The sequence below is a fragment of the Hetaerina americana genome, unplaced genomic scaffold (assembly GCF_022747635.1).
Source record: "Hetaerina americana unplaced genomic scaffold, ioHetAmer1.1.p SCAF_67, whole genome shotgun sequence".
NCBI classification, from domain to species: Eukaryota; Metazoa; Arthropoda; class Insecta; order Odonata; family Calopterygidae; genus Hetaerina; species Hetaerina americana.
The window spans coordinates 145,961-168,380 of record NW_027287283.1 but is presented as its reverse complement, the minus strand read 5'-3'; the positions used below and the strand labels follow the sequence as shown (position 1 = coordinate 168,380).

The following is a 22,420-nucleotide window of genomic DNA, read 5'->3' as shown; positions in this document are numbered from 1 at the left end:
TTTTATGGAAGTTAGTCATGAGAGACATGAGTATTTTCAAAATGTAAATGAAATTATTTCGCAGGCTTCCGTGGAGTGAAGTCGCAGATATCATAATTCTTCCGGGTGTTCGTTCACCGCGTGCGTTCCCTACTGAAGCTAACGCCCGCGGAGAAAACCCGAAAGAATGGAGATACTCACCGTTTGAGGAACCAATCGAAATATTTGATTTTAACTCCGTTGTGTGATCAAAGAATCCAATTTGAGTCTTACACAGCCAAGCCATCACGTACGTTACACATTACATACGAGCCTTCCTACGATAAAGTGCTCCATAACGCTTCGAGAAATTCTCTCGGGTTTCCCACCGGGTCAGGTTGCAGTACACCGACGTTTCGAAGGCTGACTCTGCCATCGTCTTCAGGGTGAAGACGATGGCAGTGTCAGCCTTCCAAACGTCGGTGTACTGCAACCTGACCCGGTGGGAAACCCGAGAGAACTTCTTAAATACCATACGCCGGGAAAACCTGAGATCTTTCATTGTTCCATAACGAAATTGAAGTGAATCACAGAAGAGATTCCTCTCTCCCGCCCCATTTCTGATTTTGTATTATACCAGAAGCAGTTTTGATTTAGTGTCGATTTAAGTAAATGAAAGATATTTGAAGAAATCATCCACTGTTGAAAAACGTGGTAAAATTCGATAGGATAAGTGACAAGCTATCGTACCAGTCCTATACCTAAAAAGTATTTTCTCTGAAAACCGAAATTATGCATCCAGTCAGAATATCAATTATCTCGTCTTCTATAGTAAGCGTTTCAGATACTGAACCTATAATAAGGAATGATGCTGGTGATCCATCTCGGGGTCCTATTCCTAATTTTACCTGGTTCGGTAAATGACGGTTCTTGCTTGAACTCGGCCCTATTTGCTTGGTGTCTTTTTCGTCTAACAAAGAGTTTTTATATTTTAACGACAGCCAGGAATAAAACAAACTCCCTCGTGCGGAATAAATTGCCATTTTTGGGTGTTATTTCAAAGGTAAGTCCCTCAGTAAGTAGCTCGGTGAATACAGCTCTCAAAGACCATCCAGGAGTGCACAGTTTTAATTTCCTCCTGAAGCATTTATGAAATGTCATCATGGCATTTTTTGCACAAAACAGCGGATCCTTAACTTTATATCGCTATCCTTCCGAAAGTCGCAGAATTACGCCCTTACGTTCAAAGAAAACGATAGTGAAACAAAAAGCAACATGAAAAGATTAACTATTTATCTTAGTTTTTAAAATTTAAAATAAAATGTTTACCATGTGTGATGTGGTAAAATAAGTAATCTACGTTAATAAATTGAATTATTTAAAATTTTTATTTTTATTGTGAAAATATGGATACGTATTTTTAGAAATCTATTATGAGCGTAAATTGTAAAATTCTCGAAAGGGAATAGAAATACGTGTAAACGACTTATCTAAGTGAATTTATTTTATTTTTCGATGCGGTCTCCCTGTACTCTAATGCACTTTGTCCAGCAATGTTCCAATTTCTTGATCCCATCTCGAAAAATAGATTCCTTCGGGATTACAAAATATTCGTCTACTCCGGCTGTAAGCTGTTTGTTTGATTAGAATCTCCATCCAACGCGTAAAATTTTTAGCTTGAGGAAGAGCGTAAAATATGATGGAGCCTAATCATGCAAATAAAACGGGTGCGCCAAAAATTCGCATCTTAATTCACGTGTTTTTGCCATGAAAATAACCTTTTTGTGGACATGCATTGTCTTGATGAAAGATGACTTTCTTCGTGGCCAAATATGGCCCATTTACGTGTGTATTTTACTGTAGTTGGTCCAGGAGATTAACGTAGTAATTTCCATAGCATAACGTAGTAATCTATCACTAGAATCCCTTTAGCTTCCCAGAAAACTGAAGCCATCACCTTTCCAGTCTTTGCTTCCTTTGGTGGTGGTGAATCGACATGTTTCCACCGCTTTGACTGCTTTTTCGTACATGGGGTATAGTAGTGGGCCCAAGTTTCATCTGTAGTCGCAAACCGGCCCAGAATATCTTGTAGGTTGTTCTTAAAACAGGTGAAACATGATTCATAAATTTCCATTCTGATGCGTTTATGATCCTGCGTCAAGAGTCTTATCACCTATTTAGCAGACAATTTTCACACATCCAATTCCATTGTTTAAGTCTGAAATGCCATGTCAGATGATATCCCTGCGATGTCTCGCTCTCTCCTCCATGACCACTTCGTGCACTTTTGCAATAATTTCTGGGTTGGTGGCACGCTTTGGCCGACCACTACGCAGATCAACATCTGAACTATTCCGACCAAACTTAAACTCGTTTTTCCACTCGGCAACCATGAAGGAGCGGAGTCCCCCAGAGTGCTCTGAAAGTCGGCATTAATTTGTTTTTATGCCTTTATTTACCATGCATTAAATCATCAGAGCTCGAATCTCAATTTCTAGCATCTGCACAAATAAGTAGACGGGAGCAACAACAGAGAGACGTCCGCCCCACAGATCTCTTCCCAGATCACAGAAGCGTTACGTGCTTGCCCACGAAGGATTACTTATTACTACGAGGGAAACTCGTTGCGCTAGCGCTGGCATCTGCTGGTGATTCCAAGAACCTTTCTAAACTGAAGTCTTGTTTTAAAGGCTCATAAGTTTAAGTGGTGATTTATTACTCGGTTAGACTTACCAGTAATTACTCATTTGTCTGGAATGGGAAGTACATTTTGGATGGAGATGAATCTTTTTTAGGCTCGGATAATATCGAACGAAAAGTTTGGGAGCCCCTAAATGAAACTGTACATAATGGGAAGCAAATCCTCCTTGCTTTTCGCCTTATTCTGAGATTCCTCTCCTTCCGTTCGCAGGTACACGATGACGAAGCGTGGCTCGCTGCACATACAAGATGTGTCCGTGCAAGACGGCTTCGCTCGATTCTTCTGCCAGGCCGTTCATCGACTGACTGGACAGCGAAGGACCAGTCCTCCGGCTAGGATCTTCGTCAAAGGTAAAAGGAGTACGAAGAGAGAGCATCACCGCTCTCTAAAACATGCATGCGTAAAAAGGTTTTCTCTTCCTGATTCGCCCACCAGACATTTCTCTAATGATTAAATCAGTGTAGAAAATGAGCTTATTTTTACTGAAATTTTCGGTCTATGATGCCCTGTCTTTAGTTTTAGATCTTGATAAAACATTGGTGTAAACTAAATGAAAATTTCTATAATATTATGAAAGTATACTGTAGGATTTATCGATGTCAGTGAAGAAGAAAATTGTTCTCCAATGCCAGGAAAAGTTCCGTCCTTCAGTAATAGCGTATATTAAAAAATTGAAAAATTAAAAATTCTTGCAAGCGTCCCATGATGCCCCTTGTCGCTTGAAAGTTTATTCGAATCACAAGCTAGATTCAGCGCAGGCAAACATATTTATTGTATCAGGATTGGTTTTACGTGAATGATTTTTTGGCTGATTACAAGAACTAAATTCCATCAGTTGTAATGTGGCCTGAAGGAGAAGGGCAGACAGATTGCCAATTTTGAAAATTTTTGAACAGTTATTTCAGTTTAGTATTGCATGTATTATCCAATTAATTATAAATATTTAAACCCTGATAGAAATATATCTAGATTGATTCGTCCGCCTAAATCGGTATTCATATGCCATTGTGAGTTTGATTAGTGATATTTTTAATGTAAATTTTGTGCGTCCATTGTTACAATCCCTTAAAACGGCACGCACTGCAGCTGGGCGACGTTCGGTGCTGTTCCGCAGATATCTTTGTGAGTATGTAGGGAGCAGAACCCATCTTTTGAAGAGTTTTTGTTTTCTTACAAAACGTTAATTTCTTGACGTTTTCAAGCGATATCGGGCATAAAATTGAGAGCTTTACTCCTAAATAGAGAAAATGTTAAGGAATTACAGATGTTACTGCCTAAGGGTCAAATATGTGAATTATCACACCATTACTGGACAGAAGAGATTTGAGAGGACATTCCGAGGCGGTTTCCTTGAAGCGAAGTATGATGATAAGGGAACTTGGAATGTGCGAATGGGAGGAGGAACGGCAGGAGGAGGTGGCTGTCTTCACTAACCTTTCTGGGCGAAGGCTTGCAATGGAACTCCCCCGTGCAGATTAGTCCTCAGGAATGTTGCCCTCCGACCCTCGGATCACTTTGGATGGCCCTTTAGAACTGTTTGCCCCTCATCGTCAGTATCCGCAGGAGTAGACCAAACCCTGAAATTCCCTCTTCCCACATATATATTGGAGAGGATTCTGTCGGAAGCGGTGTCGACTGATGAGAGGGTAAAATATGCGATTTAAACCAAAATAGATCCGAGGAGAGAGACATCGATAAGAGAAGAGATTTCAAATTATTGCGACAAAGGGAACAGTAAGAATGTATCTGCATGCCCTAAAGGTAGGAACGATCTTTTCCTTTGGTACTGAGCAATGCATTTCACGCCCCGGTCGTTTTTATGCGTGGGAAATGGCCTTTCACTTTCCAACAACCTCTAAAAATCTCCTCTCTCTCTCTCTCCAATCATCACTATACATCCTGCCGAAATAGCACTCCATCTCAAAACAATTAACACAGCTTTCATTTTCAGCCTGTTGTATTCCACTATAATTTATGAATTCACAAAAAAATTAGCTCACCATTTAAATAGTGATAGCGTTATGAAGAAGTAAAGGAAAAGTTGTGGTACGCCATCTTTCGTTTTTAGGTTAATGCTTAGTTTTGGAAATCATCAACGAGCCATGCATTTTATGAGCTGATAGTCCCGTTTGCGACCAATTTGCTTGGAACTCTATTTATTCACTCGATGAGCACTGAGGAGGCATTTACTATGCTCTGCTTGCTAATTTACGATTATATATGCTCAAATTTCTTCTAATCAGTCAGCTGTCGACTTCGTTTTGAATTTAATTATTATCTTCGAGTGAGATGAAATGATTGCATGAAAACAGAGTTGAAATTATCCAATATGGCGCGTGTGTGATAAAATATAGAGTATAGTTTTCTCACTAGCATTGATGTACTTGATGGCACAATCAAATTTTTGTGTTGCACAGTTTTGTATTTGCAAGGCACAGTATTTCTAGCCTGACGAATCTAGGATACTATACCTAGAAATTGGAATTTGCAATATCTATCTCGAATCCACTATCGCTAATCTAACCTCTCAAAATGTTTCCAGCACCCATTAGATGCTTTGGTCCGTGATCGATTGTTCGTTTGTTTAACCCCACGCGGTGCCGTAAATGTTTCGCTAATCTCTTTAAATCCGCGGCCGATTCTTCACAGTTTGGATCCCCGGTACGAAGCGCGACCGGAGCATCAGGAGTGAGCCTATTTGGCGCGCCGCACGTGCTCGGTTCACACGGAACGCGCCCACCCTAACCCCCTTTTTTCAAAGCTCCTCGCTCTGCTTACGCATTAAAAGTTTTCACAACTTTGAAGAGTTGATTTTCCGCTTCAGACAGATTCCCACCGTCTACCTATCTCAATTTTTGGGCGGATTTCCCCGTGTGCAGAAAGTGACAGTTTTAATTACTTTCTGAACTTTCACCTTTTGCATGCCCTTCGTTGTCCTGGAAATCCAATCGTGGGTTGATTAGGAGAACTAAGACGAGGCAGGGAGAGGGGGAGGGGGAGTGGGGGGGAGGGGAGGGTTTGGAGGGGGAAGGATGACGAAGGTGGGGGTGATAAGACGTGGCATGATTATGATTTAGTTCTCACGGAAGCTCTTTTTGTCTTGGGAGGTTAGGCCTTCTTCTGGTCCGGAGTGGAGGAGAAAAGACCGAATTTCGGTTTGGAAAGTTTGTGTTGGGTTTTTGGTTAGAGTGGTATAGGTGGATGTATCGTTCAGGTGAGCGAGGGCTTTGGAAATATATATATATCCCAAGACATATCCCTACTTTCACCCCCAAACCCCAGAACACCCCAGTTTTATCTCCTCCCAAAAATACACAAACCCAACATCCCCTGTCGTCCTATAGTTTCCAGTTACAATTCTCCCACCGAAAGAATCTCCGCATTCCTTGACCACCACCTACAACCACTTGTACTCTCCTTGCCCTCCTTCACGAAAGACACGTACCACTTCCTCGACCGTCTAAATTCCGTCTCTATTCCCTCCACACCCAACCTACTTATGGCCACCATCGACGTTACCTCACTTTACACTTCTATTCCCCATGCAGAAGGTTTATCCTCCCTCCGGCATTATCTTTCTCTGCGCCCCCTACCCCAGCGCCCCTCAACGGAATTTCTCCTCAATCTTGCCACTTTCGTCCTAACAAACTTTTTTCACTTTCACATTCACTTTCCACATTCACTTTCCAAAATTGTTTTTACCTACAGACAAAAGGCACAGCGATGGGAACGAGGATGGCACCATCATACGCCAATCTCTTCATGGGCCATCTCGAAGAGACCTTCCTGTCACAGCAACCCCTTCAACCTCTTTTCTGGGTCCGCTACATAGACGATATTTTTATTCTCTGGACACATGGCTCTGACTCTCTCAACAACTTCTTATCCGCCTTAAATTCATCTTTCACGGTTAAATTCACCTCTTCCATTTCAGACTCCACCATCACCTTTCTTGACACAGACATCTCACTTCAAAACAACAAATTCACTACTTCAGTACACATCAAAGCCACTAACCATCAGCAATACCTACACCACACAAGCTGTCATCCTCAACACACGAAACGCTCGATTCCTAACTCTCTCTCTATCCGCGGACACCGAATTTGCAACACCACAGCCACTCTCAACAAATACCTTGCCAATCTACACCTTGCACTCCTCAAACGCGGTTACCCAGAAAAGTTGCTACGAAATAAAATCCACCGTTCCACCCGACCACACACACCACACAATAACAAGCCCACATCTGACGCAGGACTCAACCTTTGCACCACCTATTACCCCGGATCACACAGACTGAAAACCCTCCTTAAAGAACTGTTTCCAATTTTACATGACAATGACGCGACCTCATCCTTACTACCCCAATGCCCATCTATCGCATACAGACGACCCGCCAATCTCAAAAACCTTCTGAGATCCACCAACCCTTTGGCGCCCCCCCGTGACAAATTTCCCAATATTTCCCCAACTTGCAACCGCCCCCGATGTAAAACCTGTCCTCTTATTATGCCTACTCCCCTCTCCCTACGTCCCCTCATAGCCCCCCCACCTCGTTCCCACGCTAATTGCCTCTCAAAAAATATTATTTATCTTTTATCATGCAAACACTGCACTTCCTTCTACATAGGTGAATGCATTACCCCCTTATCCATCCGAATGAATAATCACCGGTACTCCTGTAATTCTGCCTCACTCTCATCTCTTCCTATCCCTTCACACGCCAATTCCCACAACCTTTCATTCGACCAGTGTTTTTCCCTCAGCATCCTAGAATCCCTACCTGATTCAGCTACCAACATAGAGGTGAGAACTCGTGAATCCGCCTACATTCTATCCTTCCGTTCCTAGTAGTAGTAGTTTTGAGGGGAGGCGACCGACAGCTGAGGTCATTTGCGCCATAGGGGATGGATAGGAAAGGATGAAGGGTGGAGAGAAACCCGGCGTCGGCATTAGCCTACTCTTTACGAAAGGCGCCAAGGGGTCCGCGGCTTAACGTCCCATCCGACGGACGGCGTACTCACTCAAAGTGCCCTCCACAAAGCACCTCAAGCAGGGATCGAGATACCTCTGAAAAATATTCAACACCGCCGGGATTTGAACCCGGGCCCTCTGGGTGGGAAGCCAGTACGCTAGCCCCCGCACCATCTCGATCCCCTCCTTCCGTTCCTTTAAAATTCCCACCCTTAACCGCCATATTTAATTTTCCTCCCAGCATTCCCTCCACACCTCCCCTCCACACCTCCCCTCCACACCTCCCCTCCACACCTCCCCTCCACGCCCATAACTCTTTCCCCTCTCCTGATCCATAGCATATTTTCAGTCTCTCTTGAAGAAGGCCCCTGAGAGGACCGAAAGCTCGAACAATTTACCGTGTAAGTGTTCTTTTATATGTGTCTATTCTTTTCTATTTGTGTTATGTTGTGTCAGCCCATTATTGTGCCGCTCGTATGAGTTTTTCCGGACAATCGTTATATATATATATATATATATATATATATATATATATATATATATATATATATATATATATATAATTATATATATAGATGATTTCGTCGTCGTACTCTTCGTAACACGGAAGTGCCAAATAATAAATTGGACAGCAACAAACAATATAGAAACACATAAAAAGATCCCTCACACTTTATTTCTTGATCATTTCGACGGAATTCTGCTCCGTCTGATGAAGACAAAGTGATCTTTTTATGTGTTTCTATATTCTTTGTTGCTGTCCAATTTATTTTTTATAAATAAATAAATATATATATATATATATATATATATATATATATTTACATATGTATTTATACATATATATATACACACACACATATATATATATATATATATATATATATATATATATATATATATATATATATATATATATATATATATATATATATATAGTACATTAACAGGGAAATTGGAGAATGTTAAGCGTGAGATGGAAAGGGGAAATACCGATATTTTAGATCTATGCGAGGTGAGATGGAAAGATAGCGGGGATTACTGGAGTGATAATTATAGAATAATATACAGCGGCGGGGACGAGAGCCAACGAGGGGTTGCCATAGTATTAAATGAAGAGGTAGGAAGAAGCATAGTCAACATAGAGCAGGTAACGGATAGAATACTACTAGTAGAGATAAAAGTAGAGCAGACGAACTTGGTTATTATTCAGGTATACATGCTACCGAGCAACGTAAGTAAGGAAGAAGAGGTCGATTGGATATACGATCAGTTAGAGGACATAATCGCGTGTGTTCCTGCAGGGAAACATTTGATAGTGATGGGGATTGGAATGCGACGGTAGGCGAAGGAAGAGATGGTGATGAGGTGGGGGACTACGGTTTAGGCACGAGGAATAACCGCGGGGAGAAAGCAGTTGAGTTCTGCAGGAGACATGGGCTAGTCATCACCAACACTTGGTTCAGACACCACATGTACATGTCTCAGACTGCTCGGGTACGAGTGGGGAACGGGGAGTCCGGTTGGGCAGTGTTAGGAAGAGATGTAAGGCAGGGTGTAGCTATGTACGACGCGGAAACGTGGTCATTGAAGCAGGAGGATAGACGTAGACTGGAGGTTTTTGAAATGTGGTTGTGGAGAAGAATGGAGAAAGTGAAATGGAGAGAGGGGGAAACAAATGAGGAAGTACTTGGTATGGTGGGCGAAGAGAGGGGTTTGTTGGGAGCAATCCTATGGAGGCAGGAAAAGTGGCTGAAGGGGGTATTGACCGGCAGCGGGTTGTTAAAGACTGTAATTGAGGGGAGAATGTTGGGCAAACGAGGAAAGGGAAGGAACAGGATAGGGATGTTGGACGGGATGAAGGGAGGAAGAAAGGGGCCACAAATTATTTAATTAGTAATTACGTCCATCCAAAAACCTACCTTAACCGGTAGACTACCTAATAATAATAGTACATTAAACAGTAACAAACAATATAGAACACAAAAAAGATCACTCACACGTTAATTCTTGATAATTTCGACGGAATTCTACTCCGTCTTCAACGGAAGATAGAGAATTATTGACTGCTGGAATAGGAGAGGTGAGGGGTGCGTGAGAAAGGGAAGGGGGCCAGGTGAAGAGGAGAATGGGAGGCAGAGGAGGTGAGGGGAATGGTTGGCGGAGAGGAAAGGGAGAGGAGAGGCTAGAGGGGAGCGGAGATAGGGAAGGAGGGAGAGGGAGGAGGTGGAATTGACACAAAATCGGAAAGGAAAACAATCTGCTCACCGCAACTATTGCAACATCCGAGACCCAGGTTTCGCCTTACAAAGTCGTGATCAAGACCCTACAAGTCGAAACAAAGGCCACGCACACCAAAACTCATGTGGAAGAACAAAGTATTCAACTCTCCGATGTGCATCGCTTCCACAAAGTGACCATTCAGGTCATTCCCATTAGTGAACGACATTGAGGCCCGGATGCTGGTAGGCCATACAGAGCCAAATGAATGCCATTTCAAGAGTTTGTAATTCTATAGGGTTATTGGATGTGGGAAGGGACACTAGGATGGAGACATTGTAGCACTGGTTGAGAGGGGTATTATGATGGGAATCATATAGTATTTAGGGATGGGGAGACCCGCGGACGGGGAGGAGGGATTGCACGAGGCGCGGTGGTTGTTAATTCTAATGTTCAGTGGTGTGGAACATTGGCCTATGTAAAAGGCCGGGCAGAGTTTACAGGTTAGAAGATAAACAACATTCTTGGACGTGCAAGAGGAGTGGGGGAAGGGCGGTAGGGAGTGAAATGGTGGAATGGAGTGGGTTGGAGTGGTGAAAATTACTTTGTGGAAGCGATGCATATCGGCAAGTTGAATACTTTGTTTTTCCGCATGAGTTTTGGTGTGCGTGGCCTTTGTTTCAACTTGCAGGGTCCAGATCCCGATTTTGTAAGTTGAAACCCTTCGCGTCCCTCACCTCTACTATTCCAGCAGTCAGTACTTCTCTATCTTCTGATGAAGACGGAGTAGAATTCCGTCAAAATGATCAAGGAATAACGTGTGAGTGATATTTTTTGTGTGTTTATATTGTTTGTTACTGTCTAATGTACTATTCGGCACTGTCTGTCTGTCTCTCTCTCTCTCTCTATACATACATATATATATATATATATATATATATATATATATATATATATATATATATATATATATATATATATATATATATATATATATATATATATATATATATATATATAGAGAGAGAGAGAGAGAGAGAGAGAGAGAGAGAGAGAGAGACAGATAACTTCGTCGAAGTAACACGGAAGTGTTGAAAAACAAACTCGGACAGTAACAACCAATATACGGACACATAAAAAGATCACTCGTATTACTTCTATCTCCTCCGATGAAGACGGAGCTGAGTTCCGTCGAAATGACCAAGGCATAACGTGCGAGCGATCTTTTTATGTATTCGTTTATTGTTTGTTGCTGTCCAAGATATATGTATATACATATAGACATATATATATATATATATATATATATATATATTTATACATATACATATACATATATATACATATATATATATATATATATATATATATATATATATATATATATATATATATGTATGGATACATGGCATTCTTCCTTTCGCAGCTTCTGGCCCTCAACTGCCTCCGCGAATCGACCATTTCCTGCCCAGCGTGAAGGTCAGGACGGGTCAAGCGACGGATCTCGTTTGCGCCGCACAGGGTAACCCTCCACCCATGTACAGGTAGGTGTAACAGAATGGGAGTGCGTGTGTGTGTGTGTAGTGTAGAAGGCTGTGGGAGGTGGGAGAAGGGGGAGATGGATGATGAAATGTGTGGCCAGGCGAGATATGGATACATGGATCCTCTCTCCAGGAGACGTGAGTCGAGTCGAGTTCCCCCGAGCACCCCACTCCCCCATCCCCAAAGCCCTCCCTCACTCTTAACGAAGTGACTAATTAAGAAAAATGACGTTTTCTCCAGGTCACCCTAACTGGAACGACGAAAACATCGTTTCCCATCCCACCTTCCGATACGGTGTCCGCTCCGAGGGTGATTATTTGTTTTTCTTCGTCGAAAACCAACTGCCCTCCTGCTCCTCCTCCTCTCCGGCGGACGGTCCTTTGTAATTAATAGATCGGGAGATGATGGGTTCCCAAGGTGACATCGCCCAGGCACTCTTCGCATCGGCTCTAACCCTCCGCTCCATCTGGTCCGCTCTCGCTGGTCCGAAATAAGATACGCTGGGTCGTTTTACTCTTCTTTGGTACTCTCTTGAACTTATCTGTTGAAATAATACCCTTACACCTTTCAAGTTTTTTTCCCTTTGCGATCCTAATTTTTTTTATAGTTCAGCAGTAATGATGCGTTTATACGAAGTGAGCTTTGATATAATTTCTTTCCTTGAAAATCAAGAAAAGATGAGTGAAGCACTTCTAACTAAAAAAGTGGATGTTATTTTTGTTTTTTTGGGGAGTTCTTTTTGACAAACAGTGTAGAAAGGTTTATTATTTCCTTATTATGAAATTTCATTCCTCCTCAATATAATGTTACCTATTATTTTATGTCTATGGGCCAAATTGTCCAGAAAAAATATATGATACTAAAGTTCATAATAATTTTTAATGCAATCTGAAAGTATGCTTCATATATTTTAAACATGCATTCTTGTTAGAAAATACTATATTCATTCCAAGTTATTGTAAAAATGAAAAAAGTATATTTTTCAATAAATGCCATTGAGTTTGAAGCGATCAATGAGGAATTAATGGAAATTCGCCAGTATTATAACTTTAAATAAACGAGAACTGAAACTGCTTATTTCTGTATTGTTCATTTTTTTCACTGGTGCTTTACAAATATTTTTCTCCGTCTGGTGGAAGCGTGCCCTGCTTTCATATTTTCTACATTGTTCATACATCAATCCTAATACTTATTGAGTCACCATCACTTTTTCCTCACACTGGCAATATGGGAATGACATTTATTCAATAATCAACTGTTTGTTGACTTATTTATATTCGCATATAGGTACAAATTCTATTACCATATAGTGAATATTAAATCATGCATTTCCGTAACTCATTCACCTGCGGTCTGAAAGAGAAAAGACTCTCGGTCCACTTCAGTGGCCACCGGAGTCCCTCCCGGAGTGCCTGGCTTTGACTCCCGGTGAAGGCAAAAACTTACAGAGGTATCCTCTATCTCCATGTGGAGAGCTCTTCAATTTGAATACGCCGTCCGTGGGATAAGACGTTTCGCCGTGCACTCTCGTCTTGGCGTAATTTGTATACATATTCGGAGTATTATAACTGATACCAAGAGTCTCTCCACCCTTCCGCAATTTTTGAAAAAATCTTACCCCCACCAAATTGAGCACTTCTCCCTAATGGCTCCAATGGCCTCACATGCTGCAATAACTACTCCACTAAACGTCGGAGGGCAATTGAATATCGAGTACATCCTTTCGAAGGTCATTTCTTATATCCTCGTGCCTCGCCGCTTAGTGTATCCTGAACGTTTATGTCGCAAGCTTTACATTCGTGTCGTTTTGTGCAGTATACAACAGGGATCGTGACCTCGAAGGGCCAATGCCGCCGGGTCGTATGAAGGACATTCGCCCGCGTCGCCCTATTAAGGGGTAGCCAATTACGGCGTTCATTCAATTCATGCAAATATGAGCGAACCTTTCCTCTTTAACTGAAACTGTTCTCCAATATCCCGTCTGTCCCACCGGTATTCAAGTTTCAAAAGGTTGTGCCCCGCATTGAAAAAAAAAACAAAAATTTATCTGGAATTCTAGGATTTACTAATCTAAGCAATTTTTCGAGTCAACAATTCATCATTAGGCAATAGAAACCTCGCGCTCCCGGGCTTGCTTTCCACCTGGGAGAAAATGATATGAGCCCTCCCCCTCCTTCCCCATTCCTACTCCCCCTGCCCCAATTCCTATTCCCCCCATTCCTCGAACCCTGTCCTCCCGCTCCATACTCTCCACTTCTGCAGGAAAACTTTCAAGCGACCGAGCCAATGTGTTCGATTCATAATGAAAACATTCGAACAGAATGGGTCAGGAAATTGCCCATGGTAATGTTCACCAAATAGCACAAGGAGAGAATGGGGTAATTCACGGAGAAATTACTCGGGATACGAAACGAGCATGACAGCGTTTTGTTATTTACTTCTCTCTCTCTCTCTCATATATATATATATATATATATATATAAATGTGTGTGTGTATATGTATTTTATTATTATTAAGTAATATACCGGTTAAGGTATACATCCTACTCTCAATCAGGTCCCTCTTCAGCTCCGAGTACTTTCTTCCTCCCTTCTTCCCGTCCAACATTCCTATCCTGTTCCTTCCGTTTCCTCGTTTTGCTAACATTCTCCACTCTATTACAGTCTTCAACATCCCGTTGCCGGTCAAAACCCCCATCTTCTACTTTTCCTGCCTCCCTGGGATTTCTCCCAAAAAACCCTTCTCTTCTCCCACTCTACCTAGTACATCCTTGTTTGTTTTCTTCTCTGTCCATTTCACCTTCTCCATTCTTCTCTACACCCACATTTCAAAAGCCTCCAATCTGCGTCTATCCTCCTGCTTCAATGACCACGTTTCCGCACCTTAAATAGCTACGCTCCATATCCAAGTTTTTACGAGTCTTTTTTTATATCCTTACTCAAAGTCCCTCTCATCAACTCCCTCCTCCTTGTGAAAGCCTCTTTGCCTAGCGCAATTCTTCTCCTTACGTCCCTACTACTTTGACCGTGTTGGTCCAAAACACTTCCGATATACGTAAACTGTTCTACCTGCTCTAGTTTTTGCCCTCCTACTTTAATGTTTATCGTAGCCTTTTTCTTTCTAGAAAATCGCATAACCTTTGTTTTATTAGTATTGGTTCTCATCCCGTACTTGTCGCACTGAATTTTCAATTCACTCAGCAATGCTTGCAACCCCTTGGCTGACTGACAAACTAAAGCTTGGTCATCAGCAAACCTAACTGATATATATATATATATATATATATATATATATATATATATATATATATATATATATATATATATATACACACATATCCTTCCCGATGGGAACAAAGCGTGACTTTGATCGCTTGGGTTTTGGACGGAATAGGTATAGGTCCGCCAATCAGCATCCATTGTAAATAACGCTGCCGACGTTTCCCCGATGGGCGGCGCTGGCATTATCGTTTGGCCGCGCGGCAGCCGTCAAATCACTTGCCTAAACACCGAAGTCAGCATGCAACCAAATGATGTCCGGCTTCACTAGTGTGTGTGCGCTGCGACCTGATGAGAGGGGAGGGCGTTGAGGATATTGGCACGTCTCGGGAAATACGGGTGAGGGGAAGGAGGGTGGGGAGTTGGAGAGATTTCGGACGGGGTGGAGTGTTTGGTATGGAGGGCCGGGAGGTGCGAAGGGGTTGACTCATCGTTCAAATCTCCTCTCTGCGAAAAGGGAATCAAAGCATGACTGAAAAAGGTTCAATTACCCGGTCCCACGCTCGACGGAAATGTTTTCGCTCGTTTTCCTTTTGCGGACGCATAAACAAACTCAAAGCTATTTAGTTTTGACCCCTTCAAGTGAAAGAGTTCATTAAAAAGCTTGTCGCCGCCGCGTTTCCTTGGCGTTTGATCGACGTCGCTTCGAATTTCGTTTTCACTCCCACCGGTGATACTCCGCTTATCGCGGGATTATCACCCACGATCATTTCTCTAAAGTTCACTCGCAGGAAATATTATTATATAAGCGTTTAGTATTGATTTGATGCCTTTGGACATGGGATCATATTTAGATTTAAAATAAATTCTGTAAAGAATACTTCTGTAACATTTAGTATTTTAAATATATTTTTAATATAAAATGATTCACAAATGCGTAAAAAGAACTGAATCAAAAATTGATTATACGCAATAATCTCTCTCGATACTGAAGGCCTGCAGGCTGAATAAATGCGCCTGCGTATCAACGTTTCTCATTTATGTGCAAAGCAGAACCCTTTTAATCATCACTTATTATGTCATGATTGATCAAAGTAATATCTCTATTTTAAAATAGTAAGGCATTCCAACTCTTTGTTATAAAATATAACTCCAATTTTACAATTTGGCTTCTTGGTCTTTGGATTCTCGGGATTTAAAAGATGCACGACTCACCTGAGTGAAAAAAATCAATCTAAATAACATGATTACATTGATAACTTTGGGGCTTTGATGCACCCAATATATTACGGAGCGTCCGCAACGGTATTGTGCCGAGGGTTCTTAGAATGTCCTCGAGGTTTCACCCCCAACGCATTTAGTTCATTCTGCGCCCTATAGAGCGCGCATGCAGCCAATGAACTCGTGTTAAATTTGCAAGTGTTTTCGTCGGTGGAGTCGGGCAGAATTTTTTTTTCTCGAGAAATTTGGATTTGTTTGTTTTATTTATTTTGGAGGGGAGTGGGGACACATCGATTTTCTCTGCTATTCTGTAAAACTGAACTTGGTCGCACGGCTTTAATTTTTTTCCGAATATTCATCCTCCCTTAAACAGGATCGCGGCTCCGTAACTAAAGCAATTGCGTCGCTCTCGACATCGCTGCGTAGCATGCAGTTAATCCTGTATCAGTGGCTTATATGCACATGCGCAAATTTTGCCTCTATTCGTGCGTTAAATTGAGCCTTAGTCCCATGTCCCGGTGTAAATTGGGAAACGGTGGCCGGATATATAGAGGCATTCGAGAAATTTCAGATTTCAATCAACCGAAATAATGGATATTTGATTTAGCAAGAGCATGTTTGGAAGACAGGAAAGGCCGCTTCTTTCACATCATAAACTTCTGGTTGTCAGCTGAATTTGATCGAAGTAATTTCATAAGTTAACACCTCATAGCTAACACGGTGCAGTGATGTAATGAAAGCAAAACCATTAGTAATTTACATTATTGTGGGCATTTAGGGTATGTCTTAAATTTTAAACTCTATATTACTTTGTCATGCAACAAAATGAATACGCTTGAATGACATATAACCATGAATGGTACGGAATGATACGCTATAAAATAGTTTTAAAAGACTTTTGTGCCATCGGTTGGCATATACTTAGATTCATGTACCTTTATTTGTTTAATTTTAGCTTTATTTATACAGTTTTTAATTTTGTAAATCAATATTAAACCAATGCTTATTTATAGAAAAACGCTATAATAAGAGTTACACGATTGTTTTTGCACAGAACAGTTGCCTATTAACTCTTCAAACATATCTATGCTTAATACATGACTCATATTAACTGGTGATTTAAAGTAATTTAGTTTTCGTGGAATATATCAATACGTATATAATAAAAGCAACTTTTGACTATTTTCACAAACTAATGAGCATTTCCATCGTCCTTATAAGGGCTTAAATGACCTTAACTATCATAAATGTTACCGCAGGCGCTCTAGTTAAAACCTTATTCAATATAATCTTTTTAATTTAACCCGCGATCTTGACCCATTTTTATCACATTTCTTACACCTAGCCAAATAGCAGCTGATGTTTGGTTTTCTGCTAATACTTCTTTAATTTTGCAGCCGATAGTATTCATATCTTAAAAAAGCATACTCTTATTTATTGATACTGAATTAAGTCATCAAATTCATTTAAATTGAGGCTTTCATAGCGCTCTACTCAAATGGATTATACGCAATTTTTAGATGCAATAAATGGTAGATTTACGAACTTATGTAATATTCTGGATATAATTTTTAAATTTTTTCTCAAACGCTTGATTTCAACTTGAAAATTGTTGCTTGTGTAAAAAAAGAACGTCCAATTTTCCATGAGTGCAACGAACATAAATTTGATTATCTACAGGCCTGTATATTCGGAAATTCGATTCGAGAATGGAAGACTGAAATATATAGTATGCTCTCATAATATCGCGATTTTCTGGGAGTAATCACGTGCCGAAGTGTCAATATCCACCTATTTTAATAATAATAGAATTACTCTGAATCAATAAAAACAATAGCAGCTCACCAAATCAGAATAAATCAATCAGCACCTAGTTTTGCGATTAATCGGGAAGAAGTTGATGACCAGCTCATATTCAGTTCGCATTCCGGTCGAAGAGCTCTTCCAATTACACAGTCTTTTAGGCTAACTGCGGGACTTAGCTCTATTTAGATTCAAATCGCTATGAAGACGTAATCTGGATTAACTCAGAATCAGAGACATTTCATTGAAGTCAAAATCATTTTCTGAGGCCCTTTCAACGGACGCTGAGATAAAAAGAATCATGGGAAACTGCCAATTTTGAGATACTTTGTCGGAGAAAAAGAATTGGTCTGAATTCCAAAGAAAGAGGAATCGGTGGTAAAATTAATTACACGGGAAAGTTTTTAATTAAAGTAGTATCGATCGAACCTGAGATTTTAATTAATTTTCTCGCGAGAATTGGAGTGGTATTGTCGCCGTTTCTGGAATAGCTTGGAAACAATATTAAAGTAATACCAACCACCACCAGGTCGTAGTCATTACGTAAACCGAGGTAAGATGAGGTACTGGGATTCCCAAGATATTAAGAATAAAAGCAATGCATTTAAAATGGGCGTTTTAAAAGAGATGAGAATGAGGATCTTGAAGATTGGACAGTTTTAAATCGAATGATGGATTCCAATGGGAGAAACAAGTTTTTATTTCAGAATGGGATATTCTAAATTCCACGAGAGTGGAATATTAATGTGTTGATTCAAGAAGTGTCTCACCGATGAATACTCGACGCACCAACGACCCATTCCTTATGAGTCCCTCTGAGCAAACAAAAAGTTTAATTAGGCAAATGAATATGAATACTTGACTTTGAATCAGCTTCCGAATATTACATTTGCGTGAAAATGAGAGCTTAAAATCAATGTCTTTTTTAAGATTCACCATTCAGCGAAACAATGCGTTTACAAGATGGATTGTCAACAGAGGAGGTCTAATGAATGTTTATTGTACAAATTACTGCCTTAACGGATAAGGTTGTGCGATATTAATTACGCTGTTCCTTCGCCCTCCATTCTTCCATTAGCTTTACTGAATCTGAAAATACTTGAGAATTTCAGATTAAATAGTGAGATATTTTAAAAATATTTGATTGATTAGTGTAAACGGGAACGCTTTAATGCAAATATGAATTTTTCATAAATGAGTTTCTTCTCCACTCATGAGAATAGTGTCATACAAATCCTTTGTACGGTGCTCGATCCAGCAAATTCCTATTCTATGTCGAATAATTCACAGAAAATATATGCACAGGCATACCTATTCTAATTGCAATGGCATTAAAACGATTTTTCAATTACTCACTATGGGGTGAATGTAATTGTTATGGTGAAAGTAAAAAGAAGTACATTTACCAAGTTTAATGTTAATTTACTTATTTTTTTGGAGATTTTCTCAAAGTCCAACACTTTTACGTTCACTTTATCGTTCAGCACTTATTCTGTTCCGTTCATTTTTATTCTTTTCGTCCACTTGATGAATGAATTGTATCCATATTTTCGCGTGTCACCAGATCCTTCGCCTCAGCGAACGTTTTTCGCAATGCTTCAATCTTCGCCGTACGACGGACACCGTCTTCCTGGACGTCGCCCGTGCTTTCGACCGCGTTTGGCACAAGGGCCTCATTTACAAAATGCATATCCTCGACTTCCCCCCTCCCCTTCTCCTCCTCGTCCGAAATTACCTCTCCGATCGTACGTTCCGCGTGTCGTTGGGTGATTCCCTCTCTTCTGTAAAGAGAGCCGAGGCGGGCGTGCCGCAGGGCTCTCTTATCAGCCCTCGGTTATTCAACTTGTGCGTCAACGATCTGCCTTCTACACCTCACACTTCCCGTTACATGTACGCCGATGACACTGCCATCGCCGCCATATCTCGAACACGCTCCTCGAACATCGGACGACTTACAGCACACCTTGACAAACTGCACCGGTGGACACGGACCTGGAAAATACGAATCAACCCTGACAAAGGCACACATATTCACTTTTCCTGCTGACGAAAACGCACACCCCACGTTCTTCTTTTCTTCCACCAACACATTATACCGAGGGCTTCTTCGCACCGATTTCTTGGTGTCATTCTAGACAACCAGCTCACTTTTCAGCCTCACCTCGACTTGTTCCGTCAGAAGGCAATGGAACCGTCTCGGCTGCCTTTCCTCCGTGATTTCTCCCCTGGGTCACGCCGACAGGATGCGACTTTACAGGTCAATCATTCGCCCGCAGTTTCTCTACGCTTGCCCCGTGTTTTCCATCCGGAAAACGCTCTCGCGTCACCTTGAAACCATCCAAAACAAGGCTGTTCGGTCGTTACACCAAGTGAGTCGTTTCAGTAGGATGGCCGAAGTGCGAGCGGCGCATAAACTCCCGTCCGTCTCGGAGATTATTCCCTCGCAAGCCGCGTCTTTCAAATCCCGCCTCGCGCCGTCTGGAAATCCGCTGCTACAATCATCTGGGACTATGATCCCGGAGAAAAAGCCTAAAGAAATTACTCGCCTATGAGTCTTTTCTATGTCTTTTAATTCAAAATATTCTTGATAGCAATAAGCCGCTTCACGGCCGGACGGATCTCTTCCTCCGTCCAAGTTATTTTAGTATCACTTTATCTGCTTCACGGTCTTGCTGCCACCCGCTTCCTCTTGCCCAAGTGTAATTTCCCGCTGTGGGGAACGGGCGATCCTCGCCTCCGCTTCCCCGTTTTGTACCGCTCTATGCTCAGAGTTTGTCGGTGGGCTGTTAGTGACGTTCTTTTTTTTGTAAAAAGCCGTTGCCTGTCGGCTTTCCTTTCTTGTTAGGTTAAGAATTCATATTTTATTCGTAGTTTTAAGTTTCTTCTTCTCGCAAACCACACTTCCACCTCAGCCATGTTTCTTTCTTCGGTGAAATGCGTTTCTTATGTACTTTGACCGGTAAAGGCAAGACTTCACTCACCGGAACGGTTTGTACTTGCCCGTTTGGGCAGTCAATGAACATTTCGGGGTTCCATATTTTTCAATAATTCCTTCATGGGTTGTACTGTAATCTATATTAAGTATTCATCAGCTGCCACCATCTATTATTCACTCAAGTACAAAATATGAAATAATATTTCGCGTTGACTTGACAAAGCGGAATTCTAAAGTTCTTTAATTTGCTATGGTTTCTAAAGACGTCAAGAGCCTGAAAATTCAGTACACATTTTGATTAATATTTGTTAGGATTTCAATATTTCTGGGAAGATTCTGAACTGCAAGTAAAGGTATCATTTGGTGCGATTTTCAAGTAATAGCAGTGACTTAGTTAATTGCAGAAAACCACAAAGAAAATGAGACAAAGTGAACTTCTACTAGTGAAAAACACTTTTTAATTTCTCTATCTGACTGCTTATTACTATGCCTTCGTAAGTAGTGATTGACTAAATTACATTTATACTGATTATCCTACTAATTATTTGTACTTGTGATCTCATTAATCGCGAACTAGGCTTCCACGTGTCACCATCACTGGCCCCTTTACCTCTAAAAATAAGTAAACGGTCAGTAGATGTATGGTCGCGATGTTTCAGAGTCATTCATTAAAATTTTTAAAAATACTTAACAATATTTACATAAACGTACAAGTCCCGGACTGCTACTTCTGGAACTCTTTAAATGTATTCTAAACGGACTCACCGATTGAACGAGATGAACGTATAGAGTAAATAGGATGCTCCTACGACTGAAGACATCCTAAGGCGTAAACCGCAGGAAGAATCGATCAGATGACGACATAACATCCACGCGCCTAATTCGAAGCCACAATCTCGAAGATTGCTCGTAAGTGCTTCCCTCCCCAGTGCCTCCCCCTTGGCTCTCGTGGGGCCTGGAAGGGAATTCCCCGTCGAGAGCCGTGTGGTGATGGCCGGTTGAGAAACTGCCTTTGATATCATTCGGCCGCGCGGCACGAGTGAGTCTGTTCTCGGATGAAGTTCTGCGTGCGACAGTTGGATTGAATTTTATCTCCACCTTTTCCCCCTTTCCAAATTCCTGCCTCCGTGTGTTCCGCACTTGAATGTATCAAGTTGTCATTATATACAGGAGACGTTATCTGAAATGAGGGAGGGAGACGTTTCACTCGAGAAGAAACTACTAACCATAGAGAAGAGAAATTTTCAAGGGCTATGTTCGTGAAAATCGAAAATAGATTTTGTTTTGGCTCCATAAATTTAGTGTTTTTCCTCCTATGAAAGACACTAAAGCTTACGAACTTTTTTTCTACTTCATATCTCCCGGTGTACGTATTTTCCATAATGCAAATTAAGGGAAGGAATTTTCTTCGTATTGACAATCCTAGAAGAAATTGAGACCTGAAAATTTGGGTATTTGGAGACGCTTTAAGACGACTCCCGGAAAAAAATAAGAACTGCCACATCTGGTTCAAAGGCAGACTCCGAAATTAAATCTGGGCTGTCGCCACGTGTTTGCGAATATTTAAAATAGAGAAAACTTCAATTGTTAGACTTCAATGCCATTGGGCACCGAAATCTATTGCATTGTGGGTCCGGGTATTCGTGTCTTTTTAGTGTTTTGGCTGCATCGTTTTTGGTTGCATTTTACATATTTCCATCAAGATTAAAGATCAAAGAAAACGTCTAAATTTAGCTATGATTTTTTGTTTATTTGAACCCTGACACCTGGGATTATTGTATTTTACTCGCGGATTTTTCTTCATGCAATTTTTTTCTGATAAATGAAGCTCATATTTGATTACA

General features: G+C 41.1%; 1 protein-coding gene across 1 annotated transcript in view; it reads left to right on the top strand.

Moving 5' to 3' along the window:
- Nucleotides 1-22,420, top strand: part of LOC139696074 (cell adhesion molecule DSCAM-like) — a 69,421-nt gene that overhangs the window by 24,482 nt on the left and 22,519 nt on the right. The window contains exons 4-5 of the mRNA XM_071594698.1: nucleotides 2,870-3,009; nucleotides 11,283-11,400. Coding sequence (XP_071450799.1) covers nucleotides 2,870-3,009; nucleotides 11,283-11,400 — 258 coding nt within the window. The remainder of the gene's footprint in view (nucleotides 1-2,869; nucleotides 3,010-11,282; nucleotides 11,401-22,420) is intronic.